Consider the following 17,978-nt stretch of genomic DNA (forward strand, 5'->3'; position numbering starts at 1 on the left):
GTCGGCGGAGCACTCTGTTAACTGAATTTTTATTGTTCTCTGTTAGCCAAGTATGTTAGCTATCTATCGTGGTTTTAACAAACTATCGATAATTTTGTATTTCCACTATGCAACATCGATAGTCATCAATGTTTATCGTGCATTCCTGCTTCTGAGTCTTTTAACAGTGGTATCTCGTAAACACTCTTCGCTGTACGGTGCGTGCGTTCGGTGTATTTGTGCGTTTTGTGACTTATGTAGCTTAGCAAAGAAATGCAATTATTTTGTTTTTCACTAATTTAAATGTAGTAAATTGGTCTTTAATTCAACGCGCTACGTTTTAAGGCGTTTGAAAAGTGTTTTTTAGTGTATGTGTATGAGCAATTTTTGTGCCAAAACAAGTTTGAGTACAAATATATAAATATATATGAACATGTGTATATATGTGTATACAAATTCAAATCAAAATAATCCATGTTCTGGTGAAGCAGTTCGAGTGTTAATTGAGTGCATTCCATTGAGACATATTGAGTGAGAACTATTCGAATATTCATCAACTGGAAAATAAAAGGTAAAAACTAATTGCAAATCTGCAATTTTGTACATTGAGCTGACCAAAAATAGCAAACGACGCAAAATCGGATGCTTTGTTTTCTTTCGTAATGCGTACTGTTGTTGTTGTTGATATGCTTTACGAAAGTTCCAGTTAGCTTTTGGGCTTTCGAGTGTGTTGTCACTATATGTGTGTATGTACAAATGTATGCAAGTTGTGTCTGTGTGAGTCTGTTTGCTTATGGATCGTCTCCGCAACAGTATGCGTGTCAATTAACGTTCTTATTTTGTGCGCTGAGCACTTTAAAGACTGTTAAAACCTGTTTTTTCGGTTTGCTTGTTGGTTTTCGCTTTTACGTTTTATAGTCTTTCTCTTTGTTCTTTGCTCGCTGCTCCCACTCAAAGCGACAGCGTAGAAAGCGTCAAGCAGTTGCGAATATGTCGTCTTAGTGAAGCACAGCTAATAACACAGACTTTCTTTCTCTCTTGGCCGCAGTTATCATCCCTTTGCAAAGCCCGCATAAATCATCTGTCACTGTTCAGCAGCCTCAGTTACTGTTTAAGCAAAAGAGAGAGTGAGAGCGAGAGAACAAATGCAATATCAAATCAACTGTCAACTATGTAGATGCAACCGCCGCCATGTGGGCAGCAGCAGTCGCATGCCCTATGCTCACTGACCAATGAGCATGCATAGACTTGTGCATGTGTATGTAACAGACAAAAGTAATTTATACTTATCATGTTTATACTGTAAAGAGACAAAAGATATCTCTTCTCAAACAAAAATTCGAGGTAAATGACATTGAGTTAGATAATGTGTGCCCAGATGTAATTTGAAATGCATGCTGTAGCAGCTCCTAGTTGGCTACAGGGTATATCTGAGTCGTCTCTGTTTATTCGTTTGCATGCAGCCTGCAAAGAAATATACATTGATGTATATGTGCGTGTGCCTGTGTGTGCAAATGAATATCTATGTGGGTATGTAAGTATGTATGTATGTATGTGAATGCATGAGCTTAACACTTAGGACTATTAACAGCTGGCTTTTGCTGGACTACAACAACAGCAGCCTTAGTCTAATTTATACGAGACATAGCTGTAGTCTGTTTTCTATTTTCTGTATTCTGTGTGAGATTTATTCTCAGCTATTTGCCAATTTACTCGCAATATACTTCGCTATGCGGCCGCCTGTTGGAAGTTTTTAGCACTTTTCCAACTGTTTATACAATTCAATGCAGTCGTATGTATGTATATGTATGTACTGTATATTATATATATATATATTATATATATTACCTTATTATTAATATTATATTATTTAGCTACTGACATCACTCTGGAATAACTTCAATGAGCATCATAACCAGTTTTCAACTGCAATAGGAATAGAACTTGACACATACATACATACACTTGAAGCCATATATATGTATGTTTGCATGTATATGTGTATATACATACATACATTCATTCGTATATTTTTAATGTACATAAATGCTTGTTGCCCTATCCAATTGTTTTGGTTGAATGATGTGAATTAATTTTACGCGAGATTTGCATTCAATCAACGATAAACAGCAATTCCAGGCCTTAATATTCCAATAAGAAACATGCAGTTGTCGTTTTTCTCAAATGCACTCACTGATTTTCGCCATTTCCTTTCAATTTCGGAGTTGGGGAAACAGAAAACAATCAACAGCAAATAATTAGCATTCAAGTGAAAAATTCTGCTAGGCAAATTATTTCAATTTCCTAGAGTGCATCCATAGGTGGCCTTTGTAACGGTAACTTGTAACTTTGTTGATACAATTACTCATTACTACTACATGTATATTGCTCATTTATCAGCTTTATACATATGTATGTACATAGTTTGTTGATAAATAAATATATGTACATATATATGTATAAGCTCCAGGCACGCCTTGCTGCAGTATAATAAAAACTCTTTCAAAGTGCAAACCTTTATTTGCACCATTTCACAAAATTGATATAGCTGCATAATCGTTATCAAAAGCTGATATCTGTCCCAATCGGAGCTTAATAATAATCTTAATACAACAACTCGTCACTTTCAAGAATCGATTGGCCGATTTCTTCACTGGAAAACTTTTGACTTTAACCTGATTCCACTGAAAATGGTTTTGTGAGAATGTAAATACCAGATAGAAGAAGACGTGGCAGTTGGTGGGGCTATGTTATATGTATGTATTCTCAATCCAAACTGCGCAGTTAGCCCAGCGCTTGCTAATGCCTGGGTATTTCATAGTCGTGTATTCCCAGCTGGAGCACTCTTACAGCTTGAAACTTTTCGTTTTGATTGCACAAATTTGCAATTTTCGATTTTCTGCTCACTTTGCAGATATTGCTAATGACAAATCCCCGAGCGAGTCCGAGTGTCAGATTACACATTTTGCACTTCTGATTGACAAGTGACAAAAGCAAAAACTTGGAACTTTGCACTGCGCACAGCAAGTCATCACAATAAGACTCCGTACTGCATGCTATGGAGTACGACTGTCCGAAACAAATGATTTGAATGACAAAATTTCTGTAAATATACGGAAAACAAAGCAAAATGTAAGCAGAAAATGTACTGTAAATAAGATATGTGAAAAGTACAGTCCATTTGTTTATATAATATCTATGGCTATGGTTATTTGAGTCTAAGCTGTCTATATACATATGTATGTATATCTCTTACCAAGAGAACTTTAGCTGTGGGCTGACTGTATATTTTAGAGTATCTGTATGCTCGCAACGTTTGTTTACTTAAATATTTCATAGTCTTAAATTTCCAATTCGCAGTGAAACATTTGCGCTTCGGACTTTGATATCGTCATCCCTGTATTTCATTCAAGTACATTATACTTGCCTTTGTTAAGCATTAACTGCGCCATATCGTGAAAGAATGTATATGTATATAGGAGCGCTACTTTGTTCGCCCACGCCAGATAACCCATTATCGAAATAATACAGAATAATAACAACTCAGGATTTTACCAAGTATTTATACGTATATGGGATATATGATTAAGCTAATTCCAAGCTAATTGTAACAAAGCTCAGCTGTAGAAACACTTGCTAAAACTTGATATATGTATGTATGCATATGTATCCAGAAATCTATTTATATAGCCTGCTAGAACACTTGAGTATTCATTTCTTTTCGCTTTAATGTATTCTTAAGATGTTGTTTCCTGGAATTAGTCAGAAAATTGACTAGCGTATAATTGAAATTTCTCTTTTTGCATTTCAAGTTGGACATGTTGGATATATATTCTGGATAAGCTGCTATAAATAGTGTGTGTAGCTATTCGAGTAGCTCCTTCATATACATACATATGGATATATTTATATTATATATGTATATACTTTTGTCAGACCATTTTATTGCTTTTAAAGTGCATATATGTACATATTCCTAGAGCAGGTAATCAACGACGAATGACGAGCCATAGATCAGCAAGTATATATATGTATATACGTATGTTTATTTACATTTACTTGTACTCGTATCAGTGATGGGTCATAGCAGCAGTGAACCAACAAATTGCTACAGAATATTGCGTTTATTTTATTATCACTTCTTATTTGCCCGGTAAATAGGGGCCACCCAAGCAACGCCCTACTGTACTGCGCGCTTAAGAACTCTTATCACGTTTGCTCAGTGACTAACCACAGCGATCGTTCATCGAACATTAATTACCATAATTGTAGTAAAAGTCCAAGCATACGGTATTAAATAATCCGAAAACCCAAACCAGATGTTTCCATTGCTGAATGAATGACTAAATCAGAGGCTACGCTAAACGATTTCCCATTGAAAAGAAAAACATGGCATATACTACAAATACAGCTAGAGATACATACATATGTACATATAAAGAGACAAAGACAGATACAGCTACAGATACACCTACAGAGGCAGACACTATAATGAATAGATTCGCTTTGCCGGCTAGTTGGTTTTTTTTTTTTCGCTTGCCAGCGCTGATTCATCCATTTACTTATCGTTTTAGCTCATAAAACTAACACATGTAAATATACAAATATGTGCCATATATACAAACAATATTGACTATATACAAATATATACACGACTCAGGGGAACCAAAGTATATAAGTAAGGAAATGAAGATGAGGTGCTGCTAAAATCTGTCTTGAGATCTTAGAGAAAACAGAATTGTAGAAGAGATAGCAAGATCGAGATGAGATCTATAAAATACTATTTAAAATATGATAATACTATAATGTTATAAATCAATAGGTTATCTTATATATGTATGTATTTATATATGTGCTTGCTCAACAATGCTATTCAATATCATACATATATCATTGTCATACGTAAGATCTGCCATGTTTATGTTAAAATTGATTGTCAGTGGCTCTATCTCACTCGCTCGCTCGCTCTCTTTAGCTTCCGCTCTCCCCCAACTACATACATATTTAGTTGACCGCTCGACCTTTTGCTGAAATCTCATTTCATTTTTGGACTTTTTTTTTCATATTTCATTTAGTGAGTGAGCCAATTGATGGCAAAGTGTTGTTGTTGTAGCTGGCAAGAGTCCATGACCGGATTAGGCATTATGTATGTATATACATATAAACCTCTCTTGATGTATTTCCTTTGGTTATACGTAATTTACTATCAGTTGTTTGCGATGCCTCAAAAGGTCAGCAAGAGTCTTAGTCTTAGTCTCAGGTGCCCGGAATAGAGATATGGAATACACAGATTTATCAACAGACAAATCTTGAGTGCTGCTAACATAGTCTGCCTGCTTATCTGTAATACTTAACTTCCATATGCTCTCTAAAGTATTTATTACATTTACTCTTTGGTCTGTTTTTCTTGCGTATAATCTACAATCTCTCTCTCTCTCTCTCTCTCTCTCTCGCTTTACTCGTTTGTGGGTTTATCTGAATTGTTTTCGGTTTAACCAGACACAGGGTTTATCGGATAGGTCAGTTCTGTTTATTTTCTTTGTCTGCTGCGCTATCTGCTGCCTCCCTCGATTCCCCTATTATCACTCGATTTTCAAGGCTGTGGCGTGTCCTTGCCGTAGCTCGATTGATTTAATGGCCGCATTGTTCTGTTCCCATGTCTCATTATTAAGCATTCAGCACGTGCATTGCCAGCTTTGTTATTCTTCTTCATAGTTTATGAAATTCCCTAGCCTGACACGCAAACAGAAACAACAACAACAACAACAACAAGCCGATGTCTGTCATGCAAGCTTAACTTAATACAGATTTCACGCTGGATAGTGCTTTGATTGAATTCCTGCACAGAATAACTGTAATTAGGAAAAACATTGTTTTTAGCATATACAGTACAATATGAATGTATGTATGTATTTGGTGTTTTCCTTTTATATATACATATATATAGCTGACGCCCAGTCACGTATTCAATTTAATGACCGTTAATTACAAACAAACTTTGACATATTTGTCGCATGTTTCATGCCCCTCTGTCAGTGGCTGTAATAAGCAGTGTTTGCCTATGAAAATGTGCTCTATTTCACCTGTATAATTTGTATATTATATAAACTATATATACTTTAACAAGATAGTAAATATTTCTGCTGAATTTTCAACTATATTCTATATATATAGTATTAAATATCTTAATCTTAGGCAACATGTCCTAAATTGGGTACTCTTTCATAAATATAACTCAATTGATTATACTTGGCAATAGATGCAATGAATGAATTGCACTCATATGGTGTTATATGAAACACTCTATATAGTAGGAATAAACATATCGTATAGATTAACTTGAAGTGCCCATAACTCATTGCTTTTATTGATAATAATAATAATAAAAATAATAATAATAATAAATAAATAATCAGTCATAGTTCCCGTTGATTCGTCAACATCCTGACGGCGACGCGTGCGCTGATAAAGCTCCGTCTTGAGCCCTCTCTAGTTTGAGAGCTCGAGGCGAGATTTACATTTGGACACTCTGAACAAATTCGCAGTTGAATTCAATTAGCGTAAAGCAAATTTGTCTTCAAATGCATAAATGACGCATATTATAATCTAGTTAATGCATCTATTATAAATATATATATATACACACATGCATACATATACATACAATTGAAAGTGAAATTGAAAGGCCGCTGAGAGGGGCACTCGAAGAGGGAAATGGCGTCCACTCATATTGCTGCTGTTGCTCACGAGCGGAAGCTCTTTTGTTTCTCTGCATATCATAGCATTGCGAGTATGTATGTACATAAGCATATATTTATTTATTTATATATGTATACAGCGTATGTATGGAACTCAATTTAATTGCGCTTCAATTCCGTTCTCATGGAAAACATAACCCAAATTAGTTGCGCATTGCAAACTGCTGTGACGAGCTGTGCAGAGTTCGAATTGCAGACATTACGGCGGAGGCAATAATAGCACATGAAACATGTGCAAGACTCTGAATGCATCTTGAATCAGCTGCCAATAACAGCTGGTCCGAGCTGAGGGTGTGGGAGACTCAGCCTCACTCCCTCTGTAACCAATTTCAAACAGTTGTCAATAAATTTACTAATTGAAAGCTCTCAGCTTTGTCTAGAATCAAGAGACTCGCACTCATCGATTTTTAAGGAGCTCAAACATCACATTATAATAATACTCTCTCTCTCTCTCTCTCTCTAACTCTCACTCTCTAATGGCTCAGCGTGCTGTCATGAAGCAACCTGATCGAAATCCAACTCAGAATGAGAATGAGCTCAAGGTCAAGGCAGCTCTGGACTTAGAAGAGCGAATATCGTATTCTACCAAGCCCGATTGGGTTTAGTTATCCAGACCTTGAGGCGGGAATCTGACTCAGTTGTATATGTATATAAATAAAGATCGTGTTTTACTCATTCATAGCATATATTGATTTTAGCCGGAAAAAACAATATATAGAGAATTATGTGTGTGTGTGTGTGTGTGTGTGTGTGTGTGTGTGGGGTAGACACAAATGTAAGACGCACTAAAAGAGTTGCATTGCTTTAGAATTTAAAATATAATCAAAGGCTCCCTCCCTCTCTCTCTCTCTCTCTCTCTCTCTGTACAATATTCCTCTCTCCTATTGCGCCCTCTCTCTCGCCTCCCTTTGGTTTTAGTTGAGCATCTGTACGCGCAGATAGCGTAGGATGATGCCGACGCCTTCCTTGAAGTGAAACACGAACGAGATGCAAAATCCGACCAGGCTGAGGAGGAACAGCCACGGCGAGACGAGCATCACGCCCAGAAAGAGCATGGCGTCGTTGCCCTTGGCATTGGCCATGCGCCAGAGCAGCTGGCGCTGGAAGGTGCGCAGCTGGAACTTGCAGTGCCATAGGCGAAAGTTCAGCTGGCCGAGATTGGTGCCCAGGCGCAGGCTCTGCATTAGCAGGCCGCCGAACAGGATGCTGAACAGCTGCAGCACCAGGAGCAGATGGTTGAAGAAGGTGCTCTCGCAGCAACGTTGCAGCACGGCCTCCATGCGCTCCTGCCGATGCGGCGGCATCCCGGACTTGAGGAAGTCGAAGGCGCGACGCCAACGCGTCGGCTCGCCATTGATGGCGTCAACGCTTTGCATATGCTGACTGTACTCGGTCTCCGAATCCGTATCGCTCTGATAAGTCTTGCCGCTGTCCATGCTGTCCATGTGCGCAATGGGCGCCCCATAACCTCCATGACCCATGTGACCCACGTTGCTCATGCTGTTCATATTCTCCATGTCCATGTGACCCATGCCGCCCATTTTGTCCAAGTGGTCCAGGGTGTTGTTGTCGTTGTGGCCCTCGTCATGTGGCAAGTGCCTCATGCCACAGCAGTCGCCAGTCATCGGCGCATTGCCCATCTTGATCAGGTTTATGGGCAGTTCGCCCTCGTAGGCGCCGTTGTAGTTGGAGATCGAATTGTAGCTGCGCGAGGTGCCGATGCACGGTCCATGGTCTGGTGCGGCGTGGCCGCGGTCGTATGCAGCATGGGCAGAGTGCGGAGTCTTCTTGCCGGGCAGGAAGCCCATCGACTGAGGGGGCGAGCTGTGTGGGTGGGTGGGGGTCAGCTAGTTAGGAGAGAAAACAGAAATGAATGGAGGTGGCATTGCGTGTCTCACCCGCTCAGATGATGCTGCGGCCGCTGCTGCACCTGCACCTGGTGCGCCAGCTGCGCCAGGAACGGCCTTCCATTGGCCATCTCGGCCTTGTTGAACGTGGTCGCCTTCAGCTGCTGCAGATTGAAGCCGCCGCCAGTGTAGGGAGAGCGTTGCTTCTGCATCATCCACACTCGACTCACTCACAGACTCTAGGCAATGGTAGCGGACGTGTTCATTGACCGTGACTTGCCTTTAGCTGCGTCAATTGTTAATAGAAAATGTGATTTATTTTCGGCTCTTGATACAGCTTCTCTGCTGTGTTGGAATTTGGCTTTTCTAGTTGAGTTTCGAGTGCTGTCTGTGTTGACTTGTGAGTGCAACAAACGCAGAGCCTACTGCTTGTGTGAGCTGAGCAAAGCACTAGCACTTACCATAACACTTACTCCAAAGCCAAGCAGATTGAGATTGAAACCTGAGTCGTCCTTCATAACAAGTGTTGGATCTGTTCTCTTGCCATTGTATGCGAGAGAGAAGAGAGAATAGAACTTATGCAACGACGCGGGATTGGTATATGTTACCTATGTGATGTGTTGTCGGTCATTGGGGGAACTTTCTTTTTGTTTGCCCAATCAATAACTGATATGGCAATCTTGGAAGGAAATGAAAGACTACAAGAAGAAATACTAAAGTATATACAGAAACTTTTGGCATTCTGAGTGGACTACATCAATCCTGACTGAATCGCTTAAACGTATATAGAATATAAACAATATTGAACGAGTGCATTGTATATATCTGCTTTGTTCGTTCCAGCTTTGTCGCCGACTGCAGCTGATTAAACTGCCACTGAGTCACATTCATATCGAGCTTGGCTTGCAAAGAGTCGCAGTCGCAGTCGCATCGGGAGTCCAGTTCGATGCTGATGCAAGTGCAACTAGCGGGAACAGCAACTGAATAAGAAAGACAAGAGACAACGATCCACCCACCCACACACACACACAGAGACAGTGCCTGCTAGCATGAGCTGGACATGGAGCGGTCTGATGCTGCTGGCATTGCTGGCGCTGGCTCAGTCGGAGAGCATTGAGCTGAGCATTGAGGCGCCCGAAGGACCCAATGTATGCAAGAAGCGCGAAAAGTAAGTGCCACGCCCTCGCCCCGAAAGAGAAAAGGTGTTTAATTGACGTATTTCCTTCTAGCTACGATGTGGAGGTGGTCGTCACGGAGCTGCAGTCGTTCCAGGAGCGCGGCTCCACCTGGTGCCTGAGCATACCGCCCAGCTGCCCCACCTACCGCATCAGGCATCGCATCGTGAACAAGACCCAGATCGTGCCCAAGACGCGCATTGTGCGCGACTGCTGTGGTGAGTGCTGCACCAGAGACACCCACCCCCTGATCCCTGCCACCTGATGCTAATGCATTCCTCTCTTCCTCTTCCTGTTGCAGATGGCTATGTGCGCAGCGGCAACGAGTGCATACCGCACTGCAGCGAACCCTGCCAGCACGGCCGGTGCGTCGCGCCCGAGAAGTGCAAGTGCATCGAGGGCTACGGAGGACCCGCCTGCAACATAAGTTCGTTTCAAGTTTTATGTGTATTGGGTAGATAACGCTTCTGTAGTACTTGTCGTAGCCTAATCCCCATGCTAGTGTGTGCTTCTATGTGTGTCCCGTTAACTGCAATGAACTGCCTTGGGTGCGCGAATCTAACATTTCCTGCTTGGCCTCGAATACTCTTGCGGACGTTCACGTCGGCCTCTATAAATGAACCACAGATTGCCTGAGTAATCTGCACCTGGTTACCTGTGTGTGTAGATTAAGTAGTTTAGTACGTCTGATTAGATGACCGTTGTACAATCAAGCTCTGCAAGGGTATTCAGACTTTGGCCAGGCGCAGCTTTCCTGCGGTTGGCACAGTTCCTTTTGTTTATTGGCAATGCTTTATACTTTAGTTCTTTGTTAATAATCCTTCCACACTCACACACACACACACACACACACACCAATTCCTCACTTGGCACACGCACACTTCCACGCGCTCTATATTTTCTTAACAAACGGGCTCAGGGCACAGCTGTCACCCACACGGCGGCTCAAGGAAGTGTATTTAGTTGGTTGCTGTGCCGCGGATAACTAACAAAATGATCTAGATATGTATATGTGTATATATATGCAATAGCGAGCGCACATTGTGTTGTGTGTACGTTGAGCGTAAATGGTAAACCGTAAACTCTCCGGTAGATTGCTCGCCCGGACTCTATGGCATCGACTGCAAGCTGAAGTGCGACTGCCTGAACAACGCCACCTGCGAGCCGTACTCGGGCCAGTGCGAGTGCGCGAAGGGCTACACGGGCGAGAGGTGCGCGGAGACGTGTCCGCCGCAGCGGTACGGCGAGAAGTGCGCGGAGCTCTGTCGCTGCGAGAACGGCGGCAGCTGCGATCACGTGTCCGGCAAGTGCTCCTGCGCGCCCGGCTTCACGGGTCCCCTGTAAGTGGGCAAGCCCCGTGCTAACTGAGACTAATCGAGACTAATGTGACGCTTCGATCCATCAGATGCGACATGCGCTGCCCGGACGGCAAGCATGGCGCCCAGTGCGAGGAGGACTGCCGCTGCCAGAACGACGGCAAGTGCGATCCACAGAACGGGGCCTGCGAGTGCACCGCCGGCTGGACGGGCGACGTCTGCGCCAACAAGTGCCCGACGGGCAGCCACGGACTCAACTGCGAGCTCTCCTGCGAGTGCTACAACGACGCGCCCTGCCACCACATCACCGGCCGCTGCGAGTGCCCGCCGGGCTACATGGGCGAGGTGTGCATGGATGAGTGCCCGCTGAACACCTACGGCGTGAACTGCACGGAGCGGTGCAACTGCGAGAACGACGCCGGCTGCAGTCCGACGGGCAAGTGCCAGTGCGCGCCCGGCTGGAAGGGCGAGCGCTGCGAGCAGCGGATTTGCGAGCCGAACAAGTGGGGCTCCGACTGCAGCAAGACCTGCGAGTGCGACATGGAGCACACGGATCTGTGCCACCCGGAGACGGGGCGCTGCGAGTGCAGCATTGGCTGGAGCAGCGCCCAGTGCGATCGGCCCTGCGCCTTCCTCAAGTACGGCCTGAACTGCGAGCAGAACTGCGACTGCCGCAACGGGGCCAAGTGCTCCGCCGTGAATGGCACCTGCCTGTGCGCGCCCGGCTTCACCGGCGACAAGTGCGAGCAGAGCTGCCCGGCGGGCACCTACGGCCAGGACTGTGCGTTCAGCTGCGACTGCCAGAACGGCGCCAAGTGCGCCCCGGAGACGGGCCAGTGCCTCTGTACGGCTGGCTGGCGCAACAACAAGTGCGACAGGCCCTGCGATCTCAACAACTACGGCGAGGGCTGCCGCCAGAGCTGCGAGTGCCAGAACAACGCCTCCTGCAATCCCATCGACGGCACCTGCACCTGCCCCGCCGGCTGGACGGGCCGCCACTGCGAGCAGAAGTGCGAGCCGAACACCTTCGGACTGGACTGCGCGCACCTCTGCCAGTGCGACAAGTACAACACGATTGCCTGCGAGGCGGCCACCGGTCGCTGCATCTGCAAGCAGGGCTGGCGAGGTACCCAATCACACCCCACCTCTACCACAAACTACTCCAGCTCATATCATACACTCACTATCGCTTGCTCATTAACACGAATTCCCAATCAGATATCTAATCTGTCAGTCACTGACGTCCGTCCTTTCCAGTGCTGATGAGATTACATTTCTATCCCTATCCATGCATGCTAAGGCACACACACACTTGCATAGTTGTATTATATTCCATATTCAGTACATTGCTTCACCCACCCACTCGAGCCATATCACTGATCCTCTGTCGCCCCATCTCCGCACACGTTCGTTTGTTTTATCTTAATTTGTGTTTCCCGTTTTGCACTCGTTTGTTTATCTGAAATCGCCCCGAAATTGTGAATGTGAACCCAAGGCGTTCATTGCGAGACGAACTGTCCGAGCGGTTACTATGGTGAGAATTGTGATCAAGTTTGCAGATGCCTGAACAACTCCTCCTGCGACTCGGAGACCGGCAACTGCATCTGTGCGCCCGGCTGGACGGGCGACGACTGCGCCGAGCCCTGCCCCGATGGCTTCTATGGCATGGAGTGCAAGGAGCGCTGCCCCGCCAGCATGCATGGTAAGGCGATCCTGAATGCGTACATTGGCTCTCTAACCAGTCTCGACTTGATCCTTGCCAGGCAACGCCACCTGCGACCATATTACCGGCGAGGTTGTCTGCCGACCCGGCTACTTGGGGCTCACCTGTGAGCACGCCTGCCCGCCGGGCCTGTACGGGCCCAACTGTAAGCTGCAGTGCACCTGCGAGCACGGCGGCGAGTGCAATCATGTGACCGGGCAGTGCGCCTGCCTGCCCGGCTGGACGGGCTCCAACTGCAACCAGTCGTGCCCCCAGGACACCTACGGCCTGGGCTGCACGCAGCGGTGTCGCTGCCAGCACCACCGCAACTGCCGCAAGAACGATGGCCACTGCATCTGTCTGCCCGGCTGGATGGGCGATCACTGCAACTACATCTGCCCCGAAGGCTTCTACGGCGAGTACTGCATGAACCCCTGCGCCTGCCCCTCATCCAATTTCCAGTGCCACGCCGCCGAGGGCTGTGTGTGCCGCAGCGGCTACACCGGCGCCAACTGCGACGAGCTGATAGCCTCGCAGCGCGTGGCCGAGCACGTTGAATGTGAGTAGCAAGCTAACGGGAAAGATTTCCTGTACTAATCGCATCTGATTCCGCAGCGAATAATGCGAGCGTGGCTGTGAGCACGATCTTCCTAGTGCTCCTCTTCATCGGCATCATATTCGGAGTCCTCTTCTACTACCGCCGACGCGTGTCCAATCTGAAGACGGAAATAGCACATGTCCAGTACACGCACAACCCGGCTGGATCCGGCTGGCCTCCCAATCACAACTTTGACAATCCCGTCTATGGCATGCAAGCGGAGGCCAGCCTGTTGCCCAACCACCTGCGGCCCAAGATGAACAACTTGGACCAGAACGGCTCACTGTGCACGGACTATGGTGACGATTCCAATGCCAGCAGCAAAGGTGGGTTCCAATGCGCTCCGCATGTAGAGCCTGCCGACTATCCCGAGACTCACACATTTCCTTATCTCTTTTCAGTGGGCAGCTACTCCATCCAGTATAATCACGAGCTTCTGAACAAGAACTTGAATGCGGACCTGACCAATCCGAATGTGTACAATGACATGCTTAAGGAGGAGCATGTCTACGACGAGATCAAGCACAAGGAGGGCTACAAGGATCCCGGTGAGTATTACAGTCATCCTGTAAAGCTAAAATATCAAAAGACTATTTCTGCGCATATAACATGTATACATACACATATATTCCTCATTTCGCATGCACACATTCGCCATAATGCAGTGAAAATTTATAACAAAGTCTTATTTCCGGAGGGTAAGCCATTGCTCAGTGTTTGTCGTAGCTAGAGATGACTGTGGCCCGCCCAGCAGTTTTTTGTGTCGTCAGCTCCAATATGTCATTTCTAATCAATTGTGTTCAATCTCTTCGCAGATGAGTACGATCACCTGGACTATTCACGTCCCAGCACTTCGCAAAAGCCGCACTATCATCGCATGAACGACACATTGCTGAACATTAACCACGACGAGGAGAAGCCCAGCAATGTGAAGAACATGACCGTGTTGCTGGAGAAGCCCGAGCCACCAACTGAGCCGGAGCCACAGCACGAAAGTTTCAACAATATCAATATGGATGACGCCTCAACAGCATCGCCCAGTTCCAGCCCAGAGCTGCACAAATAGGCGTTAGTCAAGACTTTAGTTCACGATATTTGAAGACGTTTGTAATGTTAGGATAATTTATTATGTTGTCAAGTAGTGTGCATGTTTTTCGTGCTTTTCCGATACATACATATGTGTAAAATGCATTTTTGCTCAAAAGTTGTGAAAATATGTATTTCAATCCCTTATGTTATTTCTTGTAAATGTTTTATTTTTTTAATGTATTCACGAAAAGTTGCTCACTAGGTCTATCATATACAAACAAACTAGGTCGATCAATAATTATACATACATATACATATACATTTATATATATATATATACATATATATATTAAATAAGTAAGAAGTACCTAAAAGTATCAGATATTTAGGCATATAATAACTATATATTTTCATCAGCAATATATTTGTAAAATATAAAGTATGTTAAACTCAAAGATATGCCAAGAATATAATGAATGTAAGAATTGATAGTAGATGGATTGAAATTGGCCAAAATATTTTAAAATGTCAAATTGTTCATTGAAATGTAGCTCGAATATTTGTAGTTAAAATATATATACTTTATAAATCGTAGTGAGTTAGCCTACCAATTTGCCTTTCAAAGTCAAATGAATAATAAAAGTTGAATTACCCCATAAAATTTGAGGTTTTAATTTGAATTTGAAAATAACAGAAAGTGCAGCGCTGCCAGACTAAAGAAAGCAGGGTTGCATTGGGAATACGATAGATGCAAACAGCCGACTGTTAATGGGCAGCACTGTAAGTTCGACCGGGGCTGGGCAGCATTTGGCTGTCTTTAAATGGCCCGCCCGAAAGTATGCCACACTTATAATTTTTCTTTAGTGCAGCTGCCTGCTGCTGATTGCTGTTCGCCTGGTATTTTAGCAGTTTTTGGGATTGCTAAACGTCGCGACGAGCAGCCGCCGCACGCCTTTGACGGATTCGCTTCGAGCAACTTTAACAGCGAATTTTAACAGACATCGGACGACGAATTAAAAGAGATTTCATGTTCGTTTAATATGTTTATTTATTTAATCCAATTATTTAGTAGAAGCATCAAGTACAATATTTTTTCCTGTTTGTTTGTATAAATAGTGTTTCGTTTCGTTTTCCACGTGTCGTTGTCATTGTGTTGTGTTGTGTCTGTCTTTGATTTGTGTTGCAAGTTGCGATTGCATAGACTAAATGCTAAATAAATACATGTACATATACACCCATAGCACAGATTACATCTATGTAGATTCTAAAAGCGTACGCGAAACGAGGGATTATATTAAAATACACACGATATTGCTAATTTGTATTACTTAATGGAAATATTATGTGACTCTTCCACAAATGCATATAAATATGTCTGTCCTTGCAGAGCCTTGAATATCTGCAGGCTTTGCATGGGCGAGGGCAACTTCCTTCAGTCTACAGATAACCATGGCCGGCCACCTCGGCTGGTATGAAGCCCTCGCGTCCGTCTCGCGTCTTCACATAGAACCATTGGCGCTGATCCTTGGACTCGCGGCACTCGCAGAGCGTCACAATCTCGCCCTTGTGGACGACAATGCTCTCCGTGATGTAGTCCGCATTGATGGCGACTAGAGTTTGGCGCAGTCCGTTCTGCTGCTGTCGTCGCAGCACGCTCAGCTGCTGCTGTTGGTGCTGCTGTGGAATGCTCTTTGGGTGCAGATGCTGGCCATTGTGGCCATTGGTTATATACGAAACGTTCGACAGACGTCGCACCGGCTGCGACGCTGGCTGCCTCTGCTGCTTGGTCGTCCGCTGCTGCTGCTGCTGCTGCTGGAGCGTCACGTATTCGTCGTTGGAGGCACTGCGCACTGAGGCCGAGCCGGAGCCCAGTTGCTTGGTGGAGCGCAGCTGCGCGTAGGCCTTCTCCACGAGCTTTGGCTGCGAGGCGGCGCGCAGGTAGAGCTTGTCCACATGCTGCTCGCCGTACAAGGAGCCGGCCAGGCTGCCGCCATTGGAGACCAGACTCTTGCTCGGATTATTATTATTGTTGTTGTTGTTGTTGTTGTGCTCTTCGACTGGCTTGGACTGGCGCGGTGTGCGCGCTCCATCGGAGCGTGTGCCGCCGCGCAGACGTATCTCCTTCTCCGAGTCGGTCATATTGCCGCAGGGCCGTGGAAAGATGTCCGCATTGGACTCCCAGCAGGGCGTCGTCTTGCCCGTGGGCAATATGCCCAGGGGCAGGCAGCAGGCGTAGCCCACGTAGCCCTCCTCGGCGTGCGGCGTCTGCACGTAGAGCCAGTTCTGGTTCTTGAAGACCGCATTGACAACCATGCCCAGGGGCAGGGGGATCTCCAACTGGTAGCCGCCGGGGCGCGTCTGGTACAGCGTGCTGGCCGTGGCCAGGACAACGGGTATGTTGCCCGGTGCGGACAGCGAGCAGCGTGACAGAAACTCATCCACATTTTGGATCTCGTAGCCAAAGCGCTGCACACGATTCCGCTCCCGCTCGCGACGCTTGCGATGCCGGTGCCGGCGCTGCTGCTGCTGTGGTGCAGCTCCGCTGGCACCACCCTCCGAGACCGCCACCAAACTGGGCTCCGAGTAGGTGCACTTCAGGGCATCGCCACTTGCCGAGTTGGTCAAGGCAGTCGCTGAGCCGGCTGCTCCTCCCGCTCCTCCTACTCCCACTACGACTCCTGCTGCAGCTCGCGCCTGCTGCAGCCGGCTCGCCAGCTTCTTGCGAATCTCGTTGCGCTTGCGAGCCAACAGCAGCGCCTCGCTGTGCACGTCGCTCCGCGGCGCCCGCTGCGGCGTGCAGACGAAGAGCAGCTCCTTGGTGGTGGCCGCTGCCACGGGCGCTCCACTGCGCACGCTCTTGTCCTTGTACTCCAGCAGGTTCTGGTTGCTGAAGAACTTCTGGCTGCCCAACGGACCACTGCTGTGGCCGGGTGCCTGGTGGGCGGTGGGCGTGGTGGCGTAACCATTGAGCGGCTCCGTGCCGCCGGGCAGCTGCTTGACCCTATAGCGCTTCTTGCCCACATCCAGCTGGGTGGGCACCGGTTCAGTGCGCTGCACAGGCGGCGCAGCTGGACCTGGGGCGGCTTCGGCTGCGCCCACATGTCCATTGCTCAGCCTCAGCGGCTCCTTCTCCTTGTGGCCGTGTGGGGCGGCTTCTGGTGCGTCGGGCTCATTGCTGGGCTGCTGGTTGGGCTGGTGCTGCTCCCGCAGCACCCAGGTCAGCGAGATGCGAGGACGTCGCAGGCTCAGGTTCTGACCCATCTCTAATGCTTCGAGACCTACAGCATGCTGCAGCTGGGGTGTGCTCTTGGCCCGAGGGCCAGCGCCTAGCAGCAGCTCATCGATCTCCACATAGTCCGAGCTGTATTCGATGCTGTCACGTACCGCTCGATTCTCTGCCGGCGCCGGAGGCGGAGGCGGTGGGGGTGGAGGCGTGGCTGTGAAATTACCAACGGAACTGTCGCTGCTGCCGGGCTGCTGTTGCTGGTGAAGGATCAAGGCGCATGCGTGCAACAAGTCCGGACAATAGGCATCTAAGGAGAGAGAGAGAGAGAGAGAGAGGGGATAAGTACTC

At 46.3% G+C, this 17,978-nt stretch overlaps 3 protein-coding genes across 8 annotated transcripts in view; 1 reads left to right on the forward strand and 2 right to left on the reverse strand.

The window, feature by feature from the left end:
- The window catches only part of drpr (multiple EGF like domains draper), a 100,492-nt gene extending 85,427 nt beyond the window's left edge, over positions 1-15,065 (forward strand). The window contains exons 1-12 of one of the 5 annotated variants that reach the window (XM_089260382.1): positions 160-550; positions 9,428-9,752; positions 9,814-9,977; positions 10,061-10,186; positions 10,853-11,099; positions 11,165-12,201; positions 12,571-12,777; positions 12,839-13,336; positions 13,393-13,701; positions 13,777-13,923; positions 14,041-14,073; positions 14,191-15,065. In XM_089260382.1, the coding sequence (XP_089116508.1) occupies positions 9,634-9,752; positions 9,814-9,977; positions 10,061-10,186; positions 10,853-11,099; positions 11,165-12,201; positions 12,571-12,777; positions 12,839-13,336; positions 13,393-13,701; positions 13,777-13,923; positions 14,041-14,073; positions 14,191-14,441 (3,138 nt within the window). In that variant the 5' untranslated portion in view covers positions 160-550; positions 9,428-9,633 and the 3' untranslated portion in view covers positions 14,442-15,065. Of the gene's footprint in view, positions 1-159; positions 551-9,427; positions 9,753-9,813; positions 9,978-10,060; positions 10,187-10,852; positions 11,100-11,164; positions 12,202-12,570; positions 12,778-12,838; positions 13,337-13,392; positions 13,702-13,776; positions 13,924-14,040; positions 14,074-14,190 lie in introns of those variants that run through there. The other 4 variants (XM_089260383.1, XM_030386503.2, XM_089260384.1 and 1 more) reach the window with 4 other exon arrangements.
- Positions 7,461-8,990, reverse strand: LOC115563475 (uncharacterized). Its single transcript, XM_030386508.2, has 2 exons — positions 8,636-8,990; positions 7,461-8,561 (listed from the first exon to the last, which is right to left on the reverse strand). Exons 1-2 carry the CDS (start codon positions 8,797-8,799, stop codon positions 7,652-7,654), a joined length of 1,074 nt encoding a protein of 357 aa, XP_030242368.1. The 5' UTR covers positions 8,800-8,990; the 3' UTR covers positions 7,461-7,651.
- A 369-nt stretch (positions 15,066-15,434) lies between the features above and the next one.
- The window catches only part of LOC108650361 (uncharacterized), a 48,803-nt gene continuing 46,259 nt past the window's right edge, over positions 15,435-17,978 (reverse strand). For both annotated transcript variants that reach the window (XM_030386507.2, XM_089259092.1), the window contains exon 4: positions 15,435-17,937. In XM_030386507.2, coding sequence (XP_030242367.2) covers positions 15,842-17,937 — 2,096 coding nt within the window. In that variant the 3' untranslated portion in view covers positions 15,435-15,841. The remainder of the gene's footprint in view (positions 17,938-17,978) is intronic.

The sequence above is a fragment of the Drosophila navojoa genome, chromosome 4 (assembly GCF_054131105.1).
Source record: "Drosophila navojoa isolate 15081-1374.11 chromosome 4, UAZ_NAV_1.0, whole genome shotgun sequence".
NCBI classification, from domain to species: Eukaryota; Metazoa; Arthropoda; class Insecta; order Diptera; family Drosophilidae; genus Drosophila; species Drosophila navojoa.

Excerpts from the sequence above, each read along its gene's own strand:
- LOC115563475 (XM_030386508.2), bottom strand. The coding sequence starts at position 8,799 with ATGATGCAGAAGCAACGCTCTCCCTACACTGGCGGCGGCTTCAATCTG. Across the intron at positions 8,562-8,635 it reads CCGCAGCATCATCTGAGCGG|CTCGCCCCCTCAGTCGATGG; the intron begins GTGAGACACGCA and ends CCACCCACACAG.